This window comes from Betta splendens, chromosome 13, assembly GCF_900634795.4.
Source record: "Betta splendens chromosome 13, fBetSpl5.4, whole genome shotgun sequence".
Classification (NCBI taxonomy): domain Eukaryota; kingdom Metazoa; phylum Chordata; class Actinopteri; order Anabantiformes; family Osphronemidae; genus Betta; species Betta splendens.
The window spans coordinates 18,096,661-18,117,978 of NC_040893.2; the positions used below are offsets into that span (position 1 = coordinate 18,096,661).

At 45.7% G+C, this 21,318-nt stretch overlaps 2 protein-coding genes across 4 annotated transcripts in view; both read left to right on the forward strand.

Moving 5' to 3' along the window:
- fndc3a (fibronectin type III domain containing 3A) overlaps nucleotides 1-16,842 on the forward strand; it is a 31,245-nt gene extending 14,403 nt beyond the window's left edge. For all 3 annotated transcript variants that reach the window (XM_029170669.2, XM_029170670.3, XM_029170668.3), the window contains 23 exons: nucleotides 3,783-3,859; nucleotides 3,950-4,181; nucleotides 4,304-4,603; nucleotides 5,012-5,070; nucleotides 5,950-6,110; nucleotides 6,192-6,251; nucleotides 6,335-6,473; nucleotides 6,976-7,029; nucleotides 7,113-7,237; nucleotides 7,425-7,599; nucleotides 8,020-8,106; nucleotides 8,977-9,115; nucleotides 9,673-9,741; nucleotides 9,858-9,976; nucleotides 10,771-10,876; nucleotides 11,091-11,266; nucleotides 11,348-11,461; nucleotides 11,578-11,727; nucleotides 11,887-12,239; nucleotides 12,457-12,669; nucleotides 12,922-13,088; nucleotides 14,113-14,237; nucleotides 14,327-16,842. In XM_029170669.2, the coding sequence (XP_029026502.1) occupies nucleotides 3,783-3,859; nucleotides 3,950-4,181; nucleotides 4,304-4,603; nucleotides 5,012-5,070; nucleotides 5,950-6,110; nucleotides 6,192-6,251; nucleotides 6,335-6,473; nucleotides 6,976-7,029; nucleotides 7,113-7,237; nucleotides 7,425-7,599; nucleotides 8,020-8,106; nucleotides 8,977-9,115; nucleotides 9,673-9,741; nucleotides 9,858-9,976; nucleotides 10,771-10,876; nucleotides 11,091-11,266; nucleotides 11,348-11,461; nucleotides 11,578-11,727; nucleotides 11,887-12,239; nucleotides 12,457-12,669; nucleotides 12,922-13,088; nucleotides 14,113-14,237; nucleotides 14,327-14,650 (3,524 nt within the window). In that variant the 3' untranslated portion in view covers nucleotides 14,651-16,842. The remainder of the gene's footprint in view (nucleotides 1-3,782; nucleotides 3,860-3,949; nucleotides 4,182-4,303; nucleotides 4,604-5,011; nucleotides 5,071-5,949; nucleotides 6,111-6,191; nucleotides 6,252-6,334; nucleotides 6,474-6,975; nucleotides 7,030-7,112; nucleotides 7,238-7,424; nucleotides 7,600-8,019; nucleotides 8,107-8,976; nucleotides 9,116-9,672; nucleotides 9,742-9,857; nucleotides 9,977-10,770; nucleotides 10,877-11,090; nucleotides 11,267-11,347; nucleotides 11,462-11,577; nucleotides 11,728-11,886; nucleotides 12,240-12,456; nucleotides 12,670-12,921; nucleotides 13,089-14,112; nucleotides 14,238-14,326) is intronic.
- A 178-nt stretch (nucleotides 16,843-17,020) lies between these two features.
- Nucleotides 17,021-21,288, forward strand: mlnr (motilin receptor). The gene is made up of 3 exons (XM_029170672.3): nucleotides 17,021-17,103; nucleotides 17,335-18,148; nucleotides 18,455-21,288. Exons 2-3 carry the CDS (start codon nucleotides 17,371-17,373, stop codon nucleotides 18,724-18,726), a joined length of 1,050 nt encoding a protein of 349 aa, XP_029026505.1. The 5' UTR covers nucleotides 17,021-17,103; nucleotides 17,335-17,370; the 3' UTR covers nucleotides 18,727-21,288.
- Nucleotides 21,289-21,318: the final 30 nt, after the last annotated feature.

A 21,318-nucleotide genomic window follows, 5' to 3' on the forward strand; every position in this document is an offset into this window, starting at 1 on the left:
TAATCACTGTGTATTTGTCTAGTTGTCTTTATCTATAATACCACAGCAGCGAATCCACCCTGTGGTCCTGGCATTGATGGGCTGATTGTGGCAGTATAATAGAGTCTGCTAATTGTACAAACAAGGGACTTGACCAAAAGTTTGATTGTTATTGTATTTAATGTTCAAACCACTACACTGTCCTTTGTAATGGTTGCGTGCTCCTCACCCTCACTCTCTCATCTTAAATAAAACCTGTCACGTATGATTAGCGATCGCAAACATCAGACATTTGCCGTGTTAACACATTATTTTTATACCTGCCACCGTCCCCAACTAACTCCAAGGACAAGTACACAAGCGTGCGTATGAACACACACACACACACAGGCGTGGTTCATTCACAGTTTCTGCAGTGAGTAGCTCTAAGAATGACTGAGCTTGTGACTCATTCTCCCACTGCTGTGTTGATACCAAGAGGGAGGGAGAAAGGGTAAAGATGTTATATGAAGGTGTGTGTGGATGTGTCGGTTTTCAACAAACCTTTTTGTTTTTCTTCTAACTTTAGCTCAGCGTAGGATATCTAGAGAAGGGTGATTTTAAAAATAATCCATCGGGAGTTGTCTCTGTAACTTTTTGTCATGGGGGGAGATTTATATTTAAAATGCAATATCTGTGTAATTCTCCAAGTTACTCATTAAAGTAAGAAATCCAGCCTGGTTGGTATGGCCAGGAGCAGTAGCAGCATGTGTTGTTTGCTAATAAGCACAAGGATGTAAACGTCATCCATGCCAGTGGGACTGTGAGAACCGCTTCTTGAGTTCTAAAGCGTTTGTTGTTTAGCGCACACCTCCTTCCCCCAGGCTTTGGTTTGCACTCAGATCAACGAAGGCGGCCCATATCCTCCTCTTCCTCCGTCTCGTCCCCACTGTGTGCCTGCATCGGTGGTGGTTGGATATTAATGGGATGTTTGTGGTGGAGCAGCCAGGATGAGGATGCGTTTACAATAGCTTGCCTCCGTAATCTTTTAATAGAACTTTATGCTTATTACAAAATTTGCTCAACTGTTGAAAGATCTGTTCTGCCCACACATACAGTGCTTTGTCATGCAACAAGAGAACAATTAGGCTTTGTGTTTTTACTAGAATTGATGCTTAGGGTTTTAATGACAGTTCATGTCTTCAAAGCTGAGGTTTTATTTGTTTGTGCCAATAAACCTGTTTGCTCAGATTGCTGCTGTTAACTCAGCCTTGTCCTCAGGGTTTCTTTTATTTGCCGTGTATACCCTCAGGAAGTTCCATTGGAGTTTGTTTGTTGCGCTGATAAATTTCTCGACTGGAGGAAACAGGTGGGCGTGCAAAATGACCTGACTGCATCTGTGTGGATGTCTGTCTAGCCTTTAAAAAGTATCTCCTTTTGACTTTGTCACCCAACTTGAACAATTACCCACATCAGATCACCGCCAACCTCTTCTCTGCACTGGTGCTGATCCTGTTGGCATGCCACAGGAACTTTAAGGAGCCGAGTACAGGTTATGTGGTGTTGACAGGAGATGATGGCGATCCCAAAGTGCTGTCTGGTCTCTGTTTACACTGCCAGAATGAGCAGCTTATTTGTGACTATTCTTGGCTCAGTGGCAGCCGGCCGTTTTGTGGAGGAGCACTGATGTTTTTCCCGTGGCTGCTTCCTCTGGAAGGCTGGCACTCCATGGCCACGTCAGCACAACCAATGCTGTTGACTCAGGGGGAGGGGAGGGAGGGGGGAATGTGGCCTTTTCTATCTGATCTCTGTCAGCGTTCGTGCGTCAGTCTGATGTAAAAGAGTGGGTGTTCCCCCCCCCCCCCATTCTCTACGCTACCTCTCTCCTTTGCTGCGAGATGTGTTTGTCTCTCTCTCTTTCACTTGATGCTTCTGCCGACCTTCTTCAAGTCAGTACACACAAAGGCTTTGACTCTAAATGGAAAAAAACAATTGTGTATAAAACGCTTTTTCACTTAGTCAGCATCTAACACTAACTGGAAGTGGCTTAATCACTCCTCACGCAGGTGCCCAGTGGCAGTTGGCACAAGCATGACTCCATTTATTAGTCTTAAAAGTGAGTGGACTTAACAGTGCACAGATTGAACTCCCACTCAAATGATATTGTAATCTGAAATCAATAGGAGCAGAGCCAATATGACTGCCTTCATTCAGGCTCAGTTCCTCCAACCTCTCTGAATGGAGTCTTCGTCCTCGTACACCCTGTGTTCTTAGGCAGGGAAATGACTCACTGCCTATCAGTCCACTGGCTCCTTGCCCTTTTCATTTCAGTACAGGCCTACCTGCTGTATGTCCTGTCCAGTAATCTAAAACAGTGTATTCCCAGTTACATTACACACAAGATACACAGATACTGAATATGACACAAAATGGTGTTTTATACCCAGTCAACACACCCAGTCTTCAGACATTCACCTGTAGGCTTGTGCAGCTCCCCAGACTATCACTGACCTACCAAACTGGTGATGCTCGTGATGTTACAAGCAGCATGTTGGCTGCTTCGTTTTGTCCAATCTCTTTAAACATCTGTCACACGTTCAGTGTGAAATTGCTCATTGTTGGGCAGAACCGAGCTACAGGTAGCTGAAGGTAATTATGGCATTTCCTGGTAAAAACCAGTTGAGCTGTGCTGTGATCTTGAGCACATGCCACTCTCCGTGTGTGGTTTGAAACCGGTATGTCTTCTTTGCAGTGCTATTCATCGTTTTCCTTTCACAAGTTACTTGGTATTGGCCAGTCTCCTAGTATTAAATCCATGGTCGTGACTATTTGCTTGAAAAGGAACATCCGTCATGAAGAATACGGAGGGGAGGTGTTGTAGTGGCCATCCTATGCAAACAGATTCCCTTTTTGGTCAGCGTTTTGCTTATACGTCTCAGTTACTACTGTTGTGACTGGTGAAAATGATTCACGATCACATCTGCCTCCTTAATGGACAGATTGATAGCCCTAAAGCGTAAATGATTTGGTGCTGCACTGTGAAGTGTTGCCTTATTTATTGAGTGGTGTGTAATATGTTTCGTGCTAAAACACAGCATGAGTGCATCACTGTTTTACCTTCAAACCAACGGGCTTTGCATGCACAGCCCCTCGTTTTTGAGCCACAGAACTTGAGCCTTTAGTCATCTTGTCATGGTCCTTGAAACCAACTGGTTCACACAGTGCAGTTTAATACAACCAGCCTTCATAAAGTAAAGTTGTTGTTTTTTTTTTCACAATTTTTGATTTCTTCTGTAGGATTAGTTTCATTTATGGGGTTTAATAATGGTACCTACTCGCAGTCTTTCTCTGCTTAAACCTTCTCTACATTAACAAAATGAATATTGCTTCCATAAGTTTTGCTTTTGTGAGGTCATTGTGTATCCTGCCCAGTGTCCCCCATAAAGGCACAAGTACGTGTCCGAGGTTTGTAAGAAGTAAAATGTGTGAATGTGCAGACTTGGCACAGAGGTCTCTCCCTCTCGCTCTCTGTCTTTCTGCTGAGCTGCCATTTCTCTAAGCTGAGCTAAGCTCTTGCACTGCTCTGTACAACACAGCAACACAGGAAAGGTTGTTGATTCTCAGCACTTTTGTAGTGGTTATTATGCATTTATTAGTATTTTAAAATATGCATTCTCCTGCTTTTCATGGTCATAGTTGTTAGTTTGCTGGATTCAGACTAGTGCATCTCTGTGCTTTTCTCAACACTCAACATATTTATTGCAAGGGAAACAGGTAATGGGCGCAAGGGAAAGTATTTGATCTTGCGTCTTCTTTCCTCACAGGTCCTGCTCAGGTTCCCATGATGTCTCCAAATGGTTCAGTGCCTCCAATCTACGTGCCTCCTGGATACGTTTCACAGGTCTCCATTCTGCGCATTTCACTGTGTCTGACCGACCTCCTGTCATGCAGCTGTAATACTCACCTCATGCTCTTGTTTGTCTCCTTCTAGATCATCGAGGAGAACGGTGTGCGGCGGGTTCTGGTTTTACCTCAGCAACCAGAGTTCCACCCAGGGGGGCACTCCCCTCTCCACCATCCTCCTCCCCATCCCCACCTGCCTGCCTTCATCCCACACCCTGCCATGATGCCCCCTCCACCCCACTTGTATGCAGGCATGGCAGGTGGCGTGGGCGACATGAGCTCTCAGTACATCTCGCAGTACCATCCCTACTCAGAGCAGGGTTAGTAGTTAGTCCCACTATTCTAGTCATGCAGTCAAAGCCATCTCTTTAGTTGTGTTTCAGCCTTCCTAGATCCTATGAAAATGGAAAAACTCACAAATGATGTTCTCTGTTACTTTCAGTCTCTGCAGATTCCCACACCCAACATAGCCGCGCACCATTTGGTCACAGAGACGACAGAACTAGCAAAACATACGAGCGTCTGCAAAAGAAACTGAAGGATCGCCAGGGAGGTGGGGGAGTCGGGCCGGCCAAAGACAGCCCTCCGCCTTCACCGCAGAAAACTTGTAGCAGCCCTCCAGTGGTGGACATTCACAACGGCGTCGGAGGGAAAGGGCTGGAGGCAGAGCAGGGCCAATTCAGTCATGCAGTAGCCGGTCCTGACAAGCAGACGGGCACAGGAAGAAATGGAGAATCAGCAGGTACAGTGAGGAGATTAAAGGTAGAGGTTTGGAAAGTTTTATAGTAGCTGTGATTAGAACATTTTCCAAATGTCAGGAGTTTCTCTGTTTAGCTGCTGAGAATAGTATCTCATTAGCTGCAGCAGCTGGTGGCAATGAGCGATCAGCAACACAGCCAACATTATTCTTGATTACATGAGCTCTTACTGCTCATTAATCATGGAACTTGTAACTACTACGCAGTGACACAAGTTGGTATTTATGGAATGCCGTCACTTTCTTTAAATTTTTTAAACATTTTTACTGTATAACTTTATTACCGAAATCCAGAAACACTGGAATATATAATAAACTATTATTCTATTTAGCTTCATACCTTTTCAGAATGGCTTTAGGGCACTGTGTATTCACTTGCATTTCTCTCCTCAGAGCTAGATGAAGAATCTCTGGCTCTTCAAGCACTGTTGAGCACCATCAGTAAACCAGTGGTTAGTATTCATCTTATTTCAGTTGTTACTTTATATAATTATTATAATTAGGATGTTTTTTCCTCAGCTCTGTATTCTTTAAAACCTATAATGATGCTCATTTGTTGCATCATTAAGCAGTTTATTACCATCTACTATAAATTCTGTCTGACATCTTGGATGCAAGTCAGCAGACCTGACTACATATACATGTTGGGATTTTCACTCTGATTTAGAGGAAGTATAGATTTTGAAGAAAACACTAATTCACTCCTCATCATGTTACTCTGTAACAATTTAAGGGAATAAGGCAATGCTTATTGTCTATAAAGCAGAGTAGAAATTCACAATCAGATAAACACTAAAATATTGTAGGTACATAATGCACGATTAAAAACCTTGGTTAATGGTGTTTGGTCCACAGCGGTGTTGTAGAAAAATAATGAGGAGAAATGCTGTTTTACCAGCAGCTAGATGGATATCAGCAGCTCTAGAAATAGAATTTCTTGACCTCATGAAATGGGATTTGTCATACACTGTTGCTAAGGTCACCTTTTTAAAAGTAGAAAAACAAGTCCTTTGAAAAGATGATGGATAATGTTAGGACATAGTGTTTAATATGGGGAAAGTGGATTTTTTTTCCCGTGTGGTTTACACAGTGGTTGGTAAAAACAGGATCTCACTATGGGAAGTGAAGTAGTAAAGTGTAAAGGGGGAGAATGCTGATTTGACCGGATTGACTTATCAATCCCAAAATTGAATGTCAACATTTTATGGTTGTACGTTTTTGCAAATAGCCGACAGTGGAAGACTTACGAGTTGGATAGCGCTAATATGGTTTGGAAGGTACGTTGTTTACAGTTCAATCAAGGTCTAATGGGCTTAACTTTACTATATCAGGTGTCCGACGTCCAAGCCAAAGGTGCTGTAGTGAGCTGGAGTCCACCCTCACGGCCGGAGAGAGACAATGACAGTGTGGAAGACGAACCCCTGGAGTCCCTCAGCTATGAGGTCTCCATCTCTGTCAGCGGTGTAGATGGGAAATACAAGAGCGTGTATACGTGAGTATGAGTGGAAAAACTTGACATTAGATTTTAAAACAAGACGTAACTCACTTTTTTTATTATTTTTTTTTAATCCAGCGGAGAAGAATTAAGTGCTACATTGGAAGACCTTCGACCAGCAACAGACTATCACATCAGGTCGGTGTAACTCTGTTTGCTTTTGTTTTTAACCTTTTAATGAACAGGGGGACACTTTGTAACTACTGTTTTTCTTGTCACAGGGTGCAGGCCGTGTGTAACTGTTTACAGGGAAGCCCGTCGGAGGCCGTGAGCTTCACTACTTTAAGCTGTGAGCCGGATCCTCCTAATCCTCCCAGGAAGGCCAGTGGGACCAAGAACACGCTTGTACTCCAGTGGAAGGTAGAACGCACTCATAGAATGAACCTAGCTAGTGGATAGGAGGGGGAAAAATCAGTTCTTGCTCAACTGTTGCCAAGACCCACTTCATTGTGGTGTGTTCCGTTCCGTGAAGTAGTTTCATTGCTGGCAGTAAAAGTTAGTTAGGTGTGAGTTTTAATGTGTGAGTGTTTAGCAAGGCACTTTAAGACGAGCAATACTGGCTAAACAGACAGACAATTAATGAAACCTTTCAACAGTGTGCGCACCGGGATGCATCTTATTTGTTGCTGCTGGTGCTGGAGATTGCTTCTTTATTAGTGGCAGTTACAGGAAATGTCTAGCAGTAAATTTTGTATGAAGGATGGTGGCGTTGCAGCCATTTCGAAACATTTCCTTCTCTCTTATGCTTCATTCGCCTGAAATATTATGATTTTCACTCTATGCATAAATTTAAGAATATAACAGGCATACTGTATAATATTGTGTATAATACAAAATGTAAAAAAAAAATTTTCGTCTGCAGGCTTCATGTGACAATGGTTCTAAAATCCAAAACTACATTCTCCAGTGGGATGAGGTATTTATTATATATCTATTGCACCGCATTTCTTGTTTTATATGCAACAAGGACTTAAGAACTGAAAGCTGTTTTCTCTGAAGGGGAAGGGCACTGGGATTTATGAGCAGTGCTACTATGGACCTCAGAAACAGTACAGAGTGACCAAGCTTTCCCCAGCTTCCAGATACTCTTTCCGTGTTGCAGCAAAAAATGACATGGGTGTGAGGTATGTGCCTTATCTTGCTTAGGCTAATTCTTGAACAGCGCCCTCCATTTTTGTCCATTTTTGTGTTAGTTTCTTTCCATTCACGGTCTCTGTATGTGTGTGTGCGCGCATGTCTGTCTCTCACTCTGTCTCTCCTGTCTCTTTCTCCCATTCTCTCCCATCCTCTGTCTCTTTCTGCCCTCCCCAGCGAGTTCAGTGAAGTGGTGGACCTGTTCACCTCATACAGTGTGCCATTGCCACCCTTCCCTCCAGAGCTGGAGAAGGCGGGGGTGACCTGGCTGTGTCTGAAGTGGCAGAGGCCCTCTAGCTCTCCAAAGGAGGATGACATCTGCTATATTTTGGAGATGGAGGAGGAAGGATCGGTATGTGCCACACAGCCTTTTTTTAAATCGACCACTTAACTGCGAAGCAATATTTGCAGCATATTGTTTCCAGAGCTGGTACCTTTTTATAGGCAGCATCGACAAGTGCATTGTTTGCCTTTAGTATGAATTCATTTTATAATAAAGCCACCCCCAAAGGGAAAGCAAATCCAATTCACAACCTGTTTTTTTGACCCTTCATCAATTTTCTCAAAGTTATATGGCCTTTTATAGCTTCTGTCACTTTTAAAGTGACCACCTCAAGCAGCAACCTGCAGGGAAAACACAAAGAAGGTTCCGCATCCCCTGTAGCTGTTTGTGTCCTACAGACCTCTTAGTTTTGTGCTACAGCTGTTGTCTTGTAAGCCATTGCTCACCTGGTTGTTTTCTTCCTCCTTTTGTCACCCGTCTTTGTCGCAGGGATATGGCTTCCAGCCAAGCTACGATGGCGATGAGCTCTCCTGTACTGTCAAGAGCCTCCACAGGAGTACAAAGTACAGGTTTAGGGTAAGGAAGCAGTCAATTTGGGCAGTGTGCTGGGTTCAATTAGGCTGCTTTGTGTGTGCGTGAGGAGGTGACGGGCAAAGAGGCTGCTGAAGCCCACTGTCGCCCAAGGAGCGATCTGCACTATTCTGTTGTCAGAATGGTAGACGACACACGCGATAGCATCGTTGGCTCATGACCAGGACGGATGAGCGTATCCTCCATTTGTTGGATGTAGATACACTCTTTATATTTGTTGGCCATTTCAGTGGCCACTATGTTTTCTGTGCTTGTTCTGTCTTATTTTTCAAAAATCCTTTCAGATTTGCTTCACTGTGACTGTTTGTTTGCTTCGAATGAGCAATGTTTAACCCAAGTGGTTTCGACAGATGACTCCTCACTTTGGTTTTGACGTGAGGTGTGAGATTTGTTTCGTGTACATTCATAAAGCTGTTCATCTTACATTTGACTTTGTTAAAGCTACAGACTGTGTGAAATCTGTCCTCAACTTTTGTCAGATTTCCACACAACAAAAAAAAAAGAAGCGGCTCAAATCCCTGTGATATTCCCATGTTCTCTGTGCCATACCTGGATTTTGTTTTATTGTAATAAACGCTGCCGCTTTGTTTTAAGATGATCTTTAAATACTCTAACATGAATTCATGCATGGAAAGTACTGTAATTCCCACAACTTAGTCATAGTTGGTTTAGCCTAATAGCTATGTTTAAGTGCTCTTTTCTTTCTATCGAGCACTTAGTCATGCAGTCTATAAATGCAAAGTCTTTGAAGAATTCCTTTTATTCACATAGCCAGAGAAATTGTCTCCACAGCAGCCAATATTCTGACAGCAGTTACATGTTGTCTCACTGTCCGTACTTATGCACCACATCTAGGTGGCAGCATACAACTCTGAGGGGAAGAGTAACCCCAGCCAGGTGGTCGAGTTCATCACAAAGCCAGACCGACCCAACTGTCCCTGCAGGCCCATCATTAAAGGCAGACTCCTGCCCAACAGCTTCAAGATAGCCTGGGGTGAGCATTTCCCACCATTTTCCTTTCTCTTTTCTCTTGAATGTTGCACGTAGGCAGCGTGGCAAGGCGACTTTACAATTTCACTTTTTTGATGAGCTCGGTCTGACCACAGACGATTCTGCTAGAGAGAGATGACATTTCAAGTAGCCTGGACGAATGGTGACTGACAGTCCTCTCCTTCATTCAGACATCAGCATGAATCCTTCTACACCTCACTGGACAAACACATCACTCACTGCCCTGCACAGACTGCGAAAAATCAGAAGCAGTTTCTGCATTTCTGAAAATATTTTAGTGTAAAATGACTGTTGTTCTACCATAATGAGCTTCTGAGGAAACTTGAGAGGTCATTGGCAAAACATGTCTTTAGTCTCCTGATTATAATATTTATCAGGCAGAACGTTCTGCTATCAGGAAGAAATATTTTATGTTTTAACATGCTGCTGTGCACAGGAATAGATCGGTTGATAAAAACAGTAAAAATTCCAAAGGCACGTACTTAAAACTTGTTTAGAGGATGTTTGACAGTGATGTGTGCTTGTTCTTTGGAAATTTAGAGCCTCCAAAAGATAACGGTGGAGCTGAAGTCACAAAGTATGTTGTGGAGCTGTCTGAGGGTTTAAGTGGTAAGTTACAAATGGCGATAATAAAAAGCAAAAATCACAGTGAAAAGGACATTTTGGATATTAAAATCTGTCAAGCGGAATAAAGTGTGAATCATTCGAAATGCTTTGGTACTTAGGCTTGTCCTGGGAGCTGGTGTACACAGGACCGGCTATGGAACACGTTTGCGACGGCTTGAAGCCTGGCTGCTCCTACCAGACGCGGGTTTACTGCATGAGCGAGGGGGGGCAGAGCCCGGTGAGTCATTCAGCATCAGCGCATGTGTAACACGCAGTCTGACACGGCCCTGTGTTTCGCCACAGGTGCTCAGAGAGTTTATTGATCAGCGCAATAAGGATTATGTTTACTGTGGCATGAACAGAGGATTAGGAAACCCACTACATGTGTTTCATCCATGTTTTTTACTATCCAGACAAGCAACATGCAAATAAATGTGTATGGCAAGAATGCATGAACCTCACCATGCAGCAAGGTTGATGTGATACAGGACAAATGTAGAAAAGCTCAGATTAGGATGAAATTATTCTCCTGTGCGGAGATCGAGCCATGTACATAGTGTGTACATGGCGAAAACTGATCGATTAAGCAACCCTGCATGTGTCAGGGGATGTTTTCCTTAATTAGTTGCATTCACAGACACACTGTTAATTTCTCCATCAGCTGTTGGTGCCCGTGTTTATTCATGCATGTAAAGAAACATGACTCATGGTGGTGAGCTCTTGCCTTTTGGAGCAGCACAATGTGACATAACGCTCACATGTTTGCCTTTGTCACAGAAGTGATGTTGAAAAAGACCCTTTTTTGTTTGTTTGGTTTTTTTTGCTTGCCAGACAGTCTGTCAAACCAAGGATTTGTGAGGAATACAGGTTATTACTCTGTACACTATTGTACCTTTGAGCGATGCCTACACGTACATCTCCTGAAAATGAAACTGGCCAAATCTCTTGTGCCGTGTGAGCGAGTAACACTGGGAACTGTCAGTTTGTTACCCTTCCCTGGGTTCTAATTGGTGTGTTGTCTTCCATTGCAAGCTGTCGGAGACCCTGCAGGTCCAGACTCCCGCAGTGCCCCCGGGGCCCTGCCACCCCCCTCGGCTGGTGGGCAAGCCCAAAGCCAGGGAGGTGCAACTGCGCTGGGGTGAGTCATTCCCCTCCAACTCTATGTGTGGGCTGTATTCTAGTGGGCTGTTGATGCATTTATTTGTTTTGCAATCTGCCTGAAAGCTGTAGGCATCGATTACGCAGTTTGTATTACATTGTTGTTTGAACATTAATCCTCCTGTAAGAGTTTTTTTTTTTTTCTTAGAAGCCCTCGTTGTAGTATATTGACTTTGGTTGGATGTGTTCCCCAGGTCCCCCTCAAGTAGATGGAGGCAGTCCTGTGTCCTGCTACAGCGTAGAAGTGAGTGGGCTCCAGCCTGAGGACAGCAGGGAGGTTTACCAGGGTCCTGAGCTAGACTGCTCAGTGGGAGGCTTACTGCCTGGCAAAACCTACAGCTTCCGGCTCAAGGCAGGGAATAAAGCCGGGGTGAGTGACAGTCAAAACTGATCTATATCAGTGCTTTATATATAGTTGTGGTAACACGTTGTCTTTTCTCTTTTGTGATAGTTTGGGCCACTTTCGGAGCGTTGTGAGGTCACGACTGGCCCTGGGGCGCCTGAGCAGTGCAGGGCTCCTTCTATCACATGCAAATCCCCAAGCTGTGCTGTTGTGAGCTGGGAGGTGAGCCTGGCTGTTCCTTCATCGTCCTTATTGTCTATATAACTGCGTAATTATGACGGCGTTATTAGACAACGAAGCCGTCTCAGTGGTTTAAGTGCTGGTGTGTATCTTCTAAGGCCCCTCCTTGCAATGGAGCCCCAGTGACAGAGTTTCGTTTGGAGTGGGGAGCTGCTGAGGGCAGCATGCAGATGTGCTACAGCGGATCTGGGCTCAGCCATGAAGTGAAGGGGCTGCTTCCCGCGTCCATCTACTTCTGTCGTATACAGGTGAGCATGCACCTTTTTTTCTTACCCACTGATAACATTCAGACACATTCAGACACATTAGTTGTCACTTGTGTTTATGTTTGAACACAGATGCTACATGTGTCCTTTTAACTTCCAAGGTAAGTTGACGTTGACCCGTTGTGGCTCTCTGTTGTGCAGGCTGTGAATGTGGCTGGAGTCGGCCATTTCAGCGAAGCGGTGCTGTGCCAGACGCCTTGCTCTGTGCCGGCAGCTGTCGGCAACATCAACGCGTTGAAGGAGTCCGAGATGCAAAGGTTTGGGACGGAAGTGGATGAAGAGGAGGAGGAAGAGGAGGAAGAAGAGGAGAGGAGTTCCCGGCCTGCACCACTCTACTCCCCGTCCACCTGCCTGGGTATTTGCTGGGAAGCCCCATGCAATCACGGCTCTGAGATCACATCCTACCTGATTGACCTGGGAGAGCGCCAGCCCATCGCAGTTGGTCCCGTCACCAGATACATCATTCAGCATCTCCAGCCTGATACTAGCTACAGGTGTGTGCTTTCACCGTAATCTGCTTAATTTTATGCCCATGTGACACTGTGGCAGTTGTACATCATCTTCTGGAAGGTGTACTTTTATTGTTCAGATGTACACATTGTACTAATAAAAAAGGACGATCTATCACTAAGTACTTGCACTTGAAAAGAGATCCTTTAAATGGCCGCTCTGTTCTGATGCTCTGACGCTGAGGTGTCTGTTCTTCCTCAGGATTCGAATCCAAGCTCTTAACAGCTTGGGAGCAGGCCCCTTTAGTCACACCTTTAAGCTGAAGACGAAGCCCCTGCCCCCGCAGCCGCCTCGCCTGGAGTGCACCGCCTTCAGCCACCAGACCCTCAGGCTCAAGTGGGGTGACGGCCCAGCCAAAGCCACCGCCTCAGACGCCCTCCAGTATCAGCTGCAGATGGGGGACAGAAGCGGCAGGTCAGTGACACATTAGTCAGGGGAGGTGAAGTGACCTGACAAGAAATGAAGCAGCAAGAGAGGAGACTGGTGCTCGGGTGAAAAGCTTCAGATAGCAGAATCAAGCCGACAGACGGCCTTTATAAGTATGTTTCCACAGTATATCTCCTGACAGAGGAGTCACTCGTCTCGTTTGCTTTTCGCCATCTTTACCCTTTTGCTCATTAAATCCGTTTTCCCTCTCTGTTTCTCTTCATGTTCCTGTCATTGCAGATTTATATACGTGTATAAAGGACCATGCCACACACACAAAGTCCAGAGGCTTAATGAGTCTACCTCTTATACGTTCCGCATCCAGGCCTTTAATGAGGCGGGCGAAGGGCCCTTCTCCAATGTTTACACATTCACCACCCCGCGCTCTCCTCCAGCCCCCGTGAAAGGTACAGTGAGAGCTCTTTTCTTCTTCTATCATCCACCACCCCCGTCTCTTTTGTCTTTCTCTCTCCACACATCGCTCATTCTCTCTGCCCAGTGTGAATGAGCTCTTATTATTTTTTCACTCACTCCTGACACAAACGTAGCCCGCGTGCTCAGCTTTTACCCTCAGCTGACCAAAGTTGACTAGCATTTGATTAGGACCCAGCAGGCATGGATCTGCGCGCCGGGTTGTTCAGTACCGCGGCCTGGTCTCAGCCAGACACAGCAAAGCCTCTGTTTGATCCTACGCAGCAAAGTCAGTAATGAGGATCCGGCTTTTAATCCCAGCGCAGCATCGTGCCATGTGCCGGTTTGTCAGTGTTACTCAACATTGTTTATTACTTCACGCGGTGAAGTGGACTTCAATATAAACAGTTTGAATACAGACCAAGCATCAGGTTTAAAGGCTAATATACTAATGCCACAAAAGATTAAACCCTCCCTCTTTGTGTTTTGCTATTGATTTCGAGGGTACTTTACCACTTCAGTCCGCTGTTTGGTTTCTTTTTTCCTTTTTTTAAATAAATGCCTCCTACCTAAAGAAGAGCATGACTCATAGTTGTTGGCACTTTGCTAATAGTTAGAAGTTCCACAGAGCTTTTTTTGAACTCACTCTTAATTCATCAGCTGAGTCACAGCACGAATTAGTACAAGTTTTGTTGTATTAAGGCAAATGATTTCTGTAGCAGCCACTATTTCAAACACCCCCCACGCATAACAAGAACTCTTATGAACATTTTCTTTTTCATTATTTCTGATTCACTTTTTAAATATTTACAGTTTCAAAGATACAATCATTTTGAGTAGCGTCAGTGATGCTTAAAAAATAAAAAGTATTATCCTTTCATGCTGCTGTTGGTGTTTGCGTTTCATCTTAATCAGAATGTACCCTTTCCTTCATCTGCCTGTTGATCTGGTTGATAATACGTTCAGTTGTTGCAGACATCAGTTCAGTTTCCCTTTGCTTTCATGTCCATCACCCTTCAGCACCTAAAGTGGAGCGTGTGGATGACACTTCATGTGAAGTCACATGGGAGACGCTGTCGCCCATGAAGGGGGACCCAGTCATCTACACTTTGCAGTGCATGATGGGAAACTCTGATTTTAAACAGGTACTGATGATGTGAAGAGCAGATCAGTCTTGTTTCGTGTTTACTCTTTTCGTTTTAATAACACATCTCGTCTTCCCTGCTGTCCACAGATCTACAAAGGCTCTGCAACATCCTTCCACGTTCAGAACCTTCAGCCCAGCAATGACTACCGTTTCCGAGTGTGTGCCATCAGGCAGTGCCAGGATGCCCTGGAGCTGAGCGGCCCCTACAGCCCCACAGTGACCCTGTTTACCCAGCGGAACGACGCAGCGGTGGGTGGCGGCACAGCCGGCTCGGGTTCCAAGGCCAGCATGGAGTCCAGCCGAGCCAGATGGAGCCTGACGGATGAGCAGTGCGCTTTCCTCCTCCTCATGGTCTTCGCCGTCATTGCCATCCTCATTGCTTTTGTCATCCAGTACTTTGTCATCAAATGAGCAGTTTGCACCGCCCTGCAGGCTGCAGGGTCGAAGCTTTATTCTTCCCCCTTTCTGTTGTTCTGTATTCTTTGTTTTATACTTCCTGTTTTCTGTTGTCAACAGAGTAATCAAATTAGCCACAAATTAGCCAAGGGGTGTAGATCAAGGGGGGACAGCTGAAGAGAAGGTTAAACCCAGGAGGACCTGAGACCCTCCTGACTCTCCTGCCTTTGACACCCCACCCCAGCTTTGTGGTACCTGTCGTTAAGTTCACAAATTAGTTCCACCGTGATCACCTTCCTGCACAGACTGAACTAAAGAGTAGAGATATGGTCTATTATGGGGAGGGGCTTTCAGTGGCGGGGGGGGCGTACTCGTTGATTACTTTGTGCGCGTGTGTATAGAAATTGTCATTATTTATATTTCCCTTTAGGTATCCAGTATGAAACTGTTTTTGATAGGTGTGTTCCAACAGTAGTGTATTGGTGTGTCGTCGCCTGTGTCCTATTAGATCCTGGGACCTGCAGGGCCAGTGTTTGCACAGTGGTGCATGTGTGTGTCCAGACTTGTGTACAGTGTGTAGTTTGTGCCACAGAGGTACACTGCTGGGAGGGATGTGTAGGGTCAGATGAAGGGACTTGATGCCCCACCATGCTGGAGTTTTAGGGGAGTGGAGATGGAGGAAACGGAAACGAGAACCTTGTTCACATCATAGAACGTTCATTTAGCACTTTCCAACCTTTTTGATGTTCAGAATGTTTAAGGATGCAAAAATGACTGGAGAAATGTTAGTATATTTTTGTATAGTGAAGACACAAGGACCTGTAAGTTTGAGGAGAAAAAAAGCTTAATATAAAGCTAGAAAACAAACAAAAACCAAACTAACAGTGAATTCTAATTATTTTTACTATCATATAGTTATACTGTAGCTTGTTTTTACAATCATGCAGCTGCTTTACTCTGAAATATTGTTGTTCAGCACAAAAAATGTATGCTTACCCATATGTTTTTTTGTTTTTGTTTTATTTTAGTTTTTTTGTTCTAAGTTTTTTGTTTTTTTTTCCCCAGTAATTGATCTTGCACCTTAGTGACAGAAAAACCTTGACTTACCGCGTCTTGGTCTTGTGATGCATTTTATAGAACACACTTGAGATTGTGCAAAACCCTTCTTGTGTTTTTGATGTTTTTAAAAGTTGTATTGCAGCATAACGTGTCACTGAAACAGCTGAACTATCAGCAAAAAAGGAAGAAAAAAACAAAAAGGAAAACGCGTACCAGTTGTTTCAGAGGCCTTAATTGGAGAGGAAAAAAAATCCCGGGAGAATTTTTCTTAATTTTTGAAGTTTTGATGTTTTCTTGTAGTTAGAAAACACTAAAATGTGTTTTATTTCTTTTATTTTTTGCAGCATTTTTTTGATGTTAATAAACATATGTAATCGTGAGAGAAATGAAAAGTAGTTCTATGTATTACTTTTGATCTACTTTGATTTTTTTTTCTGTCAGATCATACATGTGTGAAGTATATTTTTTTATGATATTGAAGTAATATAAGTTAATACTCCAGAAAAAATGAAAAAACATTCTGGGGGCGTGTGAATCATGGAACACAAACGGCAGATACGCAGCGTGTTAAACCATGTACTTCCTGTGATTCTAAATTTGCCTTTTCTCTGTGTGTTAAGTATTCATAACAGGTTGCCATCATCCGTGGTGATCCCGCTGTAGGCTCTAGTGTTGTTTGGTTTTGGGCAGTTAACTGCAACCGTAAAAATGAGATACAGGTACCTTGCGAAAACGTCTCGAATAATTACATGATTTGGTCTTTGAGACATTCTGCAAATGTCTTCTCTTTGTCATTTGAAGAATTCAAAGTCCTATTTTTGATAGTGATTGCAATGTGTGCCATTTTAACACCTTTACACCCTGGGCTTAATACCTTTGGCTGGGGGAGATTAACAGACGATGCTACATAAATTTGCAAAATATGCACAAAAACAGACCATTTTTATGTAATTTTAATGTTTGCAGTTACCTCATACACCGTACATTCCAAAATAAAGATTTGTTATACTATACATACTACCAGACATATCACTTTAAAATGTTCGCTATGGGAAAAATGTATAATCCTAGATATGTATCTAAAGTGTATCTGTATAGCCATGATATCTACAAGGATCCATGCACAATAAAAGATTTATAATTCTTAATTGTGTGTGCGTTGTGTTCCCTCACCTCTGATCTGCGTGTGCATGAGACGCCTCGTCCTGATTTCCTAACGCCCGCATCCAGTGTCGCTCCCTCCACCTGGTGCCTTTGGCCGTCACCTGACCCGTCGTCATTTGATTATGCAGATGCGCTGCACGCGCGAACGCAGCCGGCGTCGGCCAAGGAGCTGCTGCCGCCTCGTCTCGCTCACTCGCGTGAGGCTCCCGCTCCTGCTGCAGCTCTGCCTTTTACTGCAGACCGAGGTAAGGTCACAGGCAGCTTCATCTCACTCCTCTTTGAATTGAAGGCTTACGCCCGTGTGCGGCGTATTGAGTGCTTTTAATTAGAAGCGAGATCTCACGTTTTCTTGCAATTTATCAGGTGTGAAATGAAACCACGCTAACAGATTGAATTGCCTACATAAATGAATAAAAATCGAGCGGCTGTGCTGTAAATGCTAATTTTCCACCTGTTGGTGTTTTACTCTCGTGGAGACTTCCTCATCGCTGGACCAGCAGCGGGCGGCCGGCATGCCGTGGACCCGAGTGCAGCTGGACCTTCACGCGGCCGAGGCCGTGGGTCAGTGCAGCGTGGACGACCACCACTACGCGGGCTCTCTGTTCCCCACCTCCACCCTCATCCCCGTCACCGTCATCTGCATCCTCATCTTCGTCCTCGGGGTGACGGGCAACACCATGACCATCCTCATCATCCAGCACTTCAAGGACATGAAGACCACCACCAACCTCTACCTGTCCAGCATGGCCGTGTCCGACCTCCTCATCTTCCTCTGCCTGCCCTTTGACCTCTACCGCCTGTGGAAGTACGTGCCCTGGCTGTTCGGCGAGGCCGTGTGCCGCCTCTACCACTACGTCTTCGAGGGCTGCACCTCGGCCACCATCCTTCACATCACGGCGCTGAGCATCGAGCGCTACCTGGCCATCAGCCTCCCCCTGAGGAGCAAGGTGGTGGAGCCCAGACGCCGGGCGCCGTGCGTCATCCTCGCCCTGTGGGCGTTCGCGCTGGTCTCGGCAGCGCCCACGCTCGTCCTGGTGGGGGTGGAGTACGAGAACGACACGGCGCCGGACTACAGCACGGGCCAGTGCAAGCACACGGGCGCCGCCATCAGCTCCGGGCAGCTGCACATCATGATCTGGGTGTCCACCACCTACTTCCTCTGCCCCATGCTGTGCCTCCTCGTCCTCTACGGCTCCATCGGCTGCAGGCTGTGGAGGAGCAAGAACGACCTGCAGGGCCCGTGCGCCGCGGTCCGGGCGCGCTCGCACAGGCAGACGGTCAAGATCCTGGGTGAGTAGCGGCCGTTGATCTGGGCTTTTGGCCGCGCTGTGAGTCTCTCATCCTGTGTGGACGGGACCCAGGCAGAGCCGGCTGCCTCGTGCAGATGTATAATCACCATCCGCTGTTCATTAGCTGAACACACACGACACAGAGCTGCTGTTTTCAGACCTGCTGCCATTTCGGTAAATCACCCAGTCATTAAATGTGTGGAGAAATCATCCCTTTAATGAGCCTGATCCCTCGGCGTCTGTCTGACAGGTTCCGGGTGATGTATGTTGGTTCTCAGTCGCTAACGCGCGCTCCTGGTCTCCTCAGTGGTGCTGATGCTGGCCTTCATCGTCTGCTGGCTCCCGTATCACGTGGGCCGGAACCTCTTCGCCCAGGTGGACGACTACCACACGGCCCTGCTGAGCCAGAGGTTCAACATGGCCTCCATGGTGCTGTGCTACCTCAGCGCGTCCATCAACCCCGTCGTCTACAACCTCATGTCCCGGAAGTACCGGGCCGCAGCCGGGCGCCTGTTCCGGCTGCGCCAGCGGCCGCGGCGGCTTCGTCGGGGCCTGAACGACGGCGTGACTGGGGTGTGAGCGCGTCGATGCTGGAACCCACGCAGGCAAAGCGGCCCCTGTCCTGTTGATGCTGAGACAATATTAATGGATCTCAAGCAAAGACGCCATTTTGTGGACTTTTTAGCTGCTGCATGTTTTCCTTTTGCGCATCGCGCCCTCCGGGCTGAACTTTAATGTCGTCATTTACTTTAATGTATGGTTGAAGCCATTATTCCCCTAATGTTTGATGCCGGTTGCCGTTGTGAGGTGTGTGTTTGCGTCGCTCCGGTGAGTAGATGGAGCGTAGCGCGATGAAAGCAGATTAGTGTGAAAATGGGGCACTCGCTGTGGCGCGTGTGGTCCAGAGGCCACCTGAGCCGCGTGCGTGCGTGTGTGTGCGTGCGTGCGTGTGTGTGTGTGCATGTGTGCGTGTGTGTGTGTGCGTGTGCGTGTGCGTGTGCGTGTGTGTGCGTGTGCGTGTGTGTGCGTGTGCGTGTGTGTGCGTGTGCGTGTGTATGTGCGTGTGTGTGTATGTGCGTGTGTGTGCGTGCGTGCTGGACATCACATAACCTGACGCGGCCGTGATCGATAATCACGCTGACAGCCCGCGTCGCTGCATCACCATATTCAAAGCAGCGGCCGCTCTAAGTGCATTTCAAAGAGGAAAACATGCATTAGGTTGTCAGCAGCAGCAACGTTATTGCTTTTACTGCTTCCGCTTGCATTATCCTGACACCGGTGTAAAATAATGTCTCTGGATTAGAAATTATGCATCTGCGCTCAGTCGTGAGAGGTCGTCTCTAAATACAGAGTTTTCCAGCTTCTGCGGTGAATCTTGTTCTTTAAAAAGGTTCCGTTTGCTCACACACAAAGGGACAAAGCGGCTCTGACTCATCCTCACAACACCTTTTCTTTTTTTTCTGTTTTTTTTTTTTTTTATTCCACCGAGCCATTTGTCTCTGCCAGAGGAGCTGAAGCAGCAGGTAAAAGCTTATATCTCCCGCCATCACCCGGGGAAAGATCTACATGCACCGCGAGTCCTCTCTGGCTTGTTTTGCTCATAATGAAGAGAGTGTCTGCGAGCAGCTCAGGCAGAACTGTCAACACCTCCCTCAGGCCTTCTTCACGCCACCTCACATCATCCAGAGTTAGAAATGTACTGTTTGCTTCGTCTGGTACACAGAGGCACTGCATATGAGTGGTCGGATCTTTATATCAATATATATTATTATTTTATAATATATATAATATATATGTACACACAGTCTGAAATGCACAACAAGTTGCTGACAGTGTCCTTACTTTTACATTATTTTCCCTTCTTTCAATGTGTTTTAGTACATTTTTCAGTTGCATCCAATGCCACCTTATGATCTGTCTGTTCCAGTAATCTGGGTCTCTTCTGAGAAATCAGCTCTGACGGTCACGCAGTGCCGCTGCAGTGTAATGACTCGTTTGTCCAGGAGGTGGCGCCAAAGCTCCCAGGCGACAGGAGAGACGTGGTGGGAACCGGTCCCACTCACTGGTCACAGTCTAATTCAGTGCAGCACAGCAGCTCTGGCATTGGTTCTACTTTCAGGAGGTGATAAACACCCCACTTTTAATTTAAAGATGCCAGAAGGGTGATATTAAGGTGCTGAAGTGAGAATTCAAATGCAGAGGAATGTGGATCCTTTCACAGAGGTTGAGCCCAGGTTCAGGTCCGGTGCTGCTTTAAAGCTTCGTGAACACTGGCTCGTTCTCTTTCACATTCGTTGCTTTTGTCCATTACGCTTTGTTTACTGCCTCTCCTCTCCTCTCTCCTCTGGTAACATCCCTGCATTTCTTTCTTCCATACAAAACCAAAGCTGTTCCCACCTTTGTTTTTTTAATAGTATCCGGTGACCAAGTCTTTCTGTGTTAGAGCTAAATGATCCTGACATCCTCTCACTCACAGCTGGGCGACAACAGGACAACAAACCCTCACTGGTCTCTGTCTAATGCACCAGCCATTAGACTGTAGTAGCAGTAATAATGATAATAACCTTCATTTACAAAGCGCTAATCACGCCGTCTTGCAGAGTGCTTGTTTGTCGCGGTGGTTTAATGAACCATGTTACACACGGACTTAATAACCTGCTCCTTTTCCCAAATTAGTGAGATCACTGCAATTTAGAGGCTCTGCTTGTGTGCGTTCGTTTGTTTTTTGTTTGACAGTAGTTCCGAAGTGAGAAACACAAACCGTGTTTTCTGTTCATTTAAGCGGCTCACAGCTTGTTTTTGGCCACGTGAGGAGCGACATGGGCGTCTGCTTCTCACCACAACGCCTGGAGTGTCTCTGCTTCCTCCTGTCTGTGACGTCAGACAGGAGAAGGACTGACTCCAAGTCAGCTGATAGTCACAGTAAAAAAGAAACCTAAGCAATGTTTTTAGAGGTTTCTTTCTATATCCATGCGTTAACGTGTCTTAATAATATTCTAAATGTGATATTCAACATGTGGTTATGACCCATGAATGCTTTTGGGTATTTAGGTAATTGGAAACAACTCAAGGTGGTTTAAAGCAGCGCAGCTGTTGCTGCAGCGCGTCTACGGAGCAGTCAGATGTGAGAAAACACCGCCTTCAAAGTAAAAGCATGTTTCCGTCAAAGTT

What these genes read in the sequence shown, in the direction of transcription:
- mlnr (XM_029170672.3), top strand. Translation starts at nt 17,371, where the DNA reads ATGCCGTGGACCCGAGTGCAGCTGGACCTTCACGCGGCCGAGGCCGTG. An exon ending in GCAGACGGTCAAGATCCTGG is followed by an intron (nt 18,149 to 18,454) that starts GTGAGTAGCGGC and finishes TGGTCTCCTCAG; the next exon opens with TGGTGCTGATGCTGGCCTTC.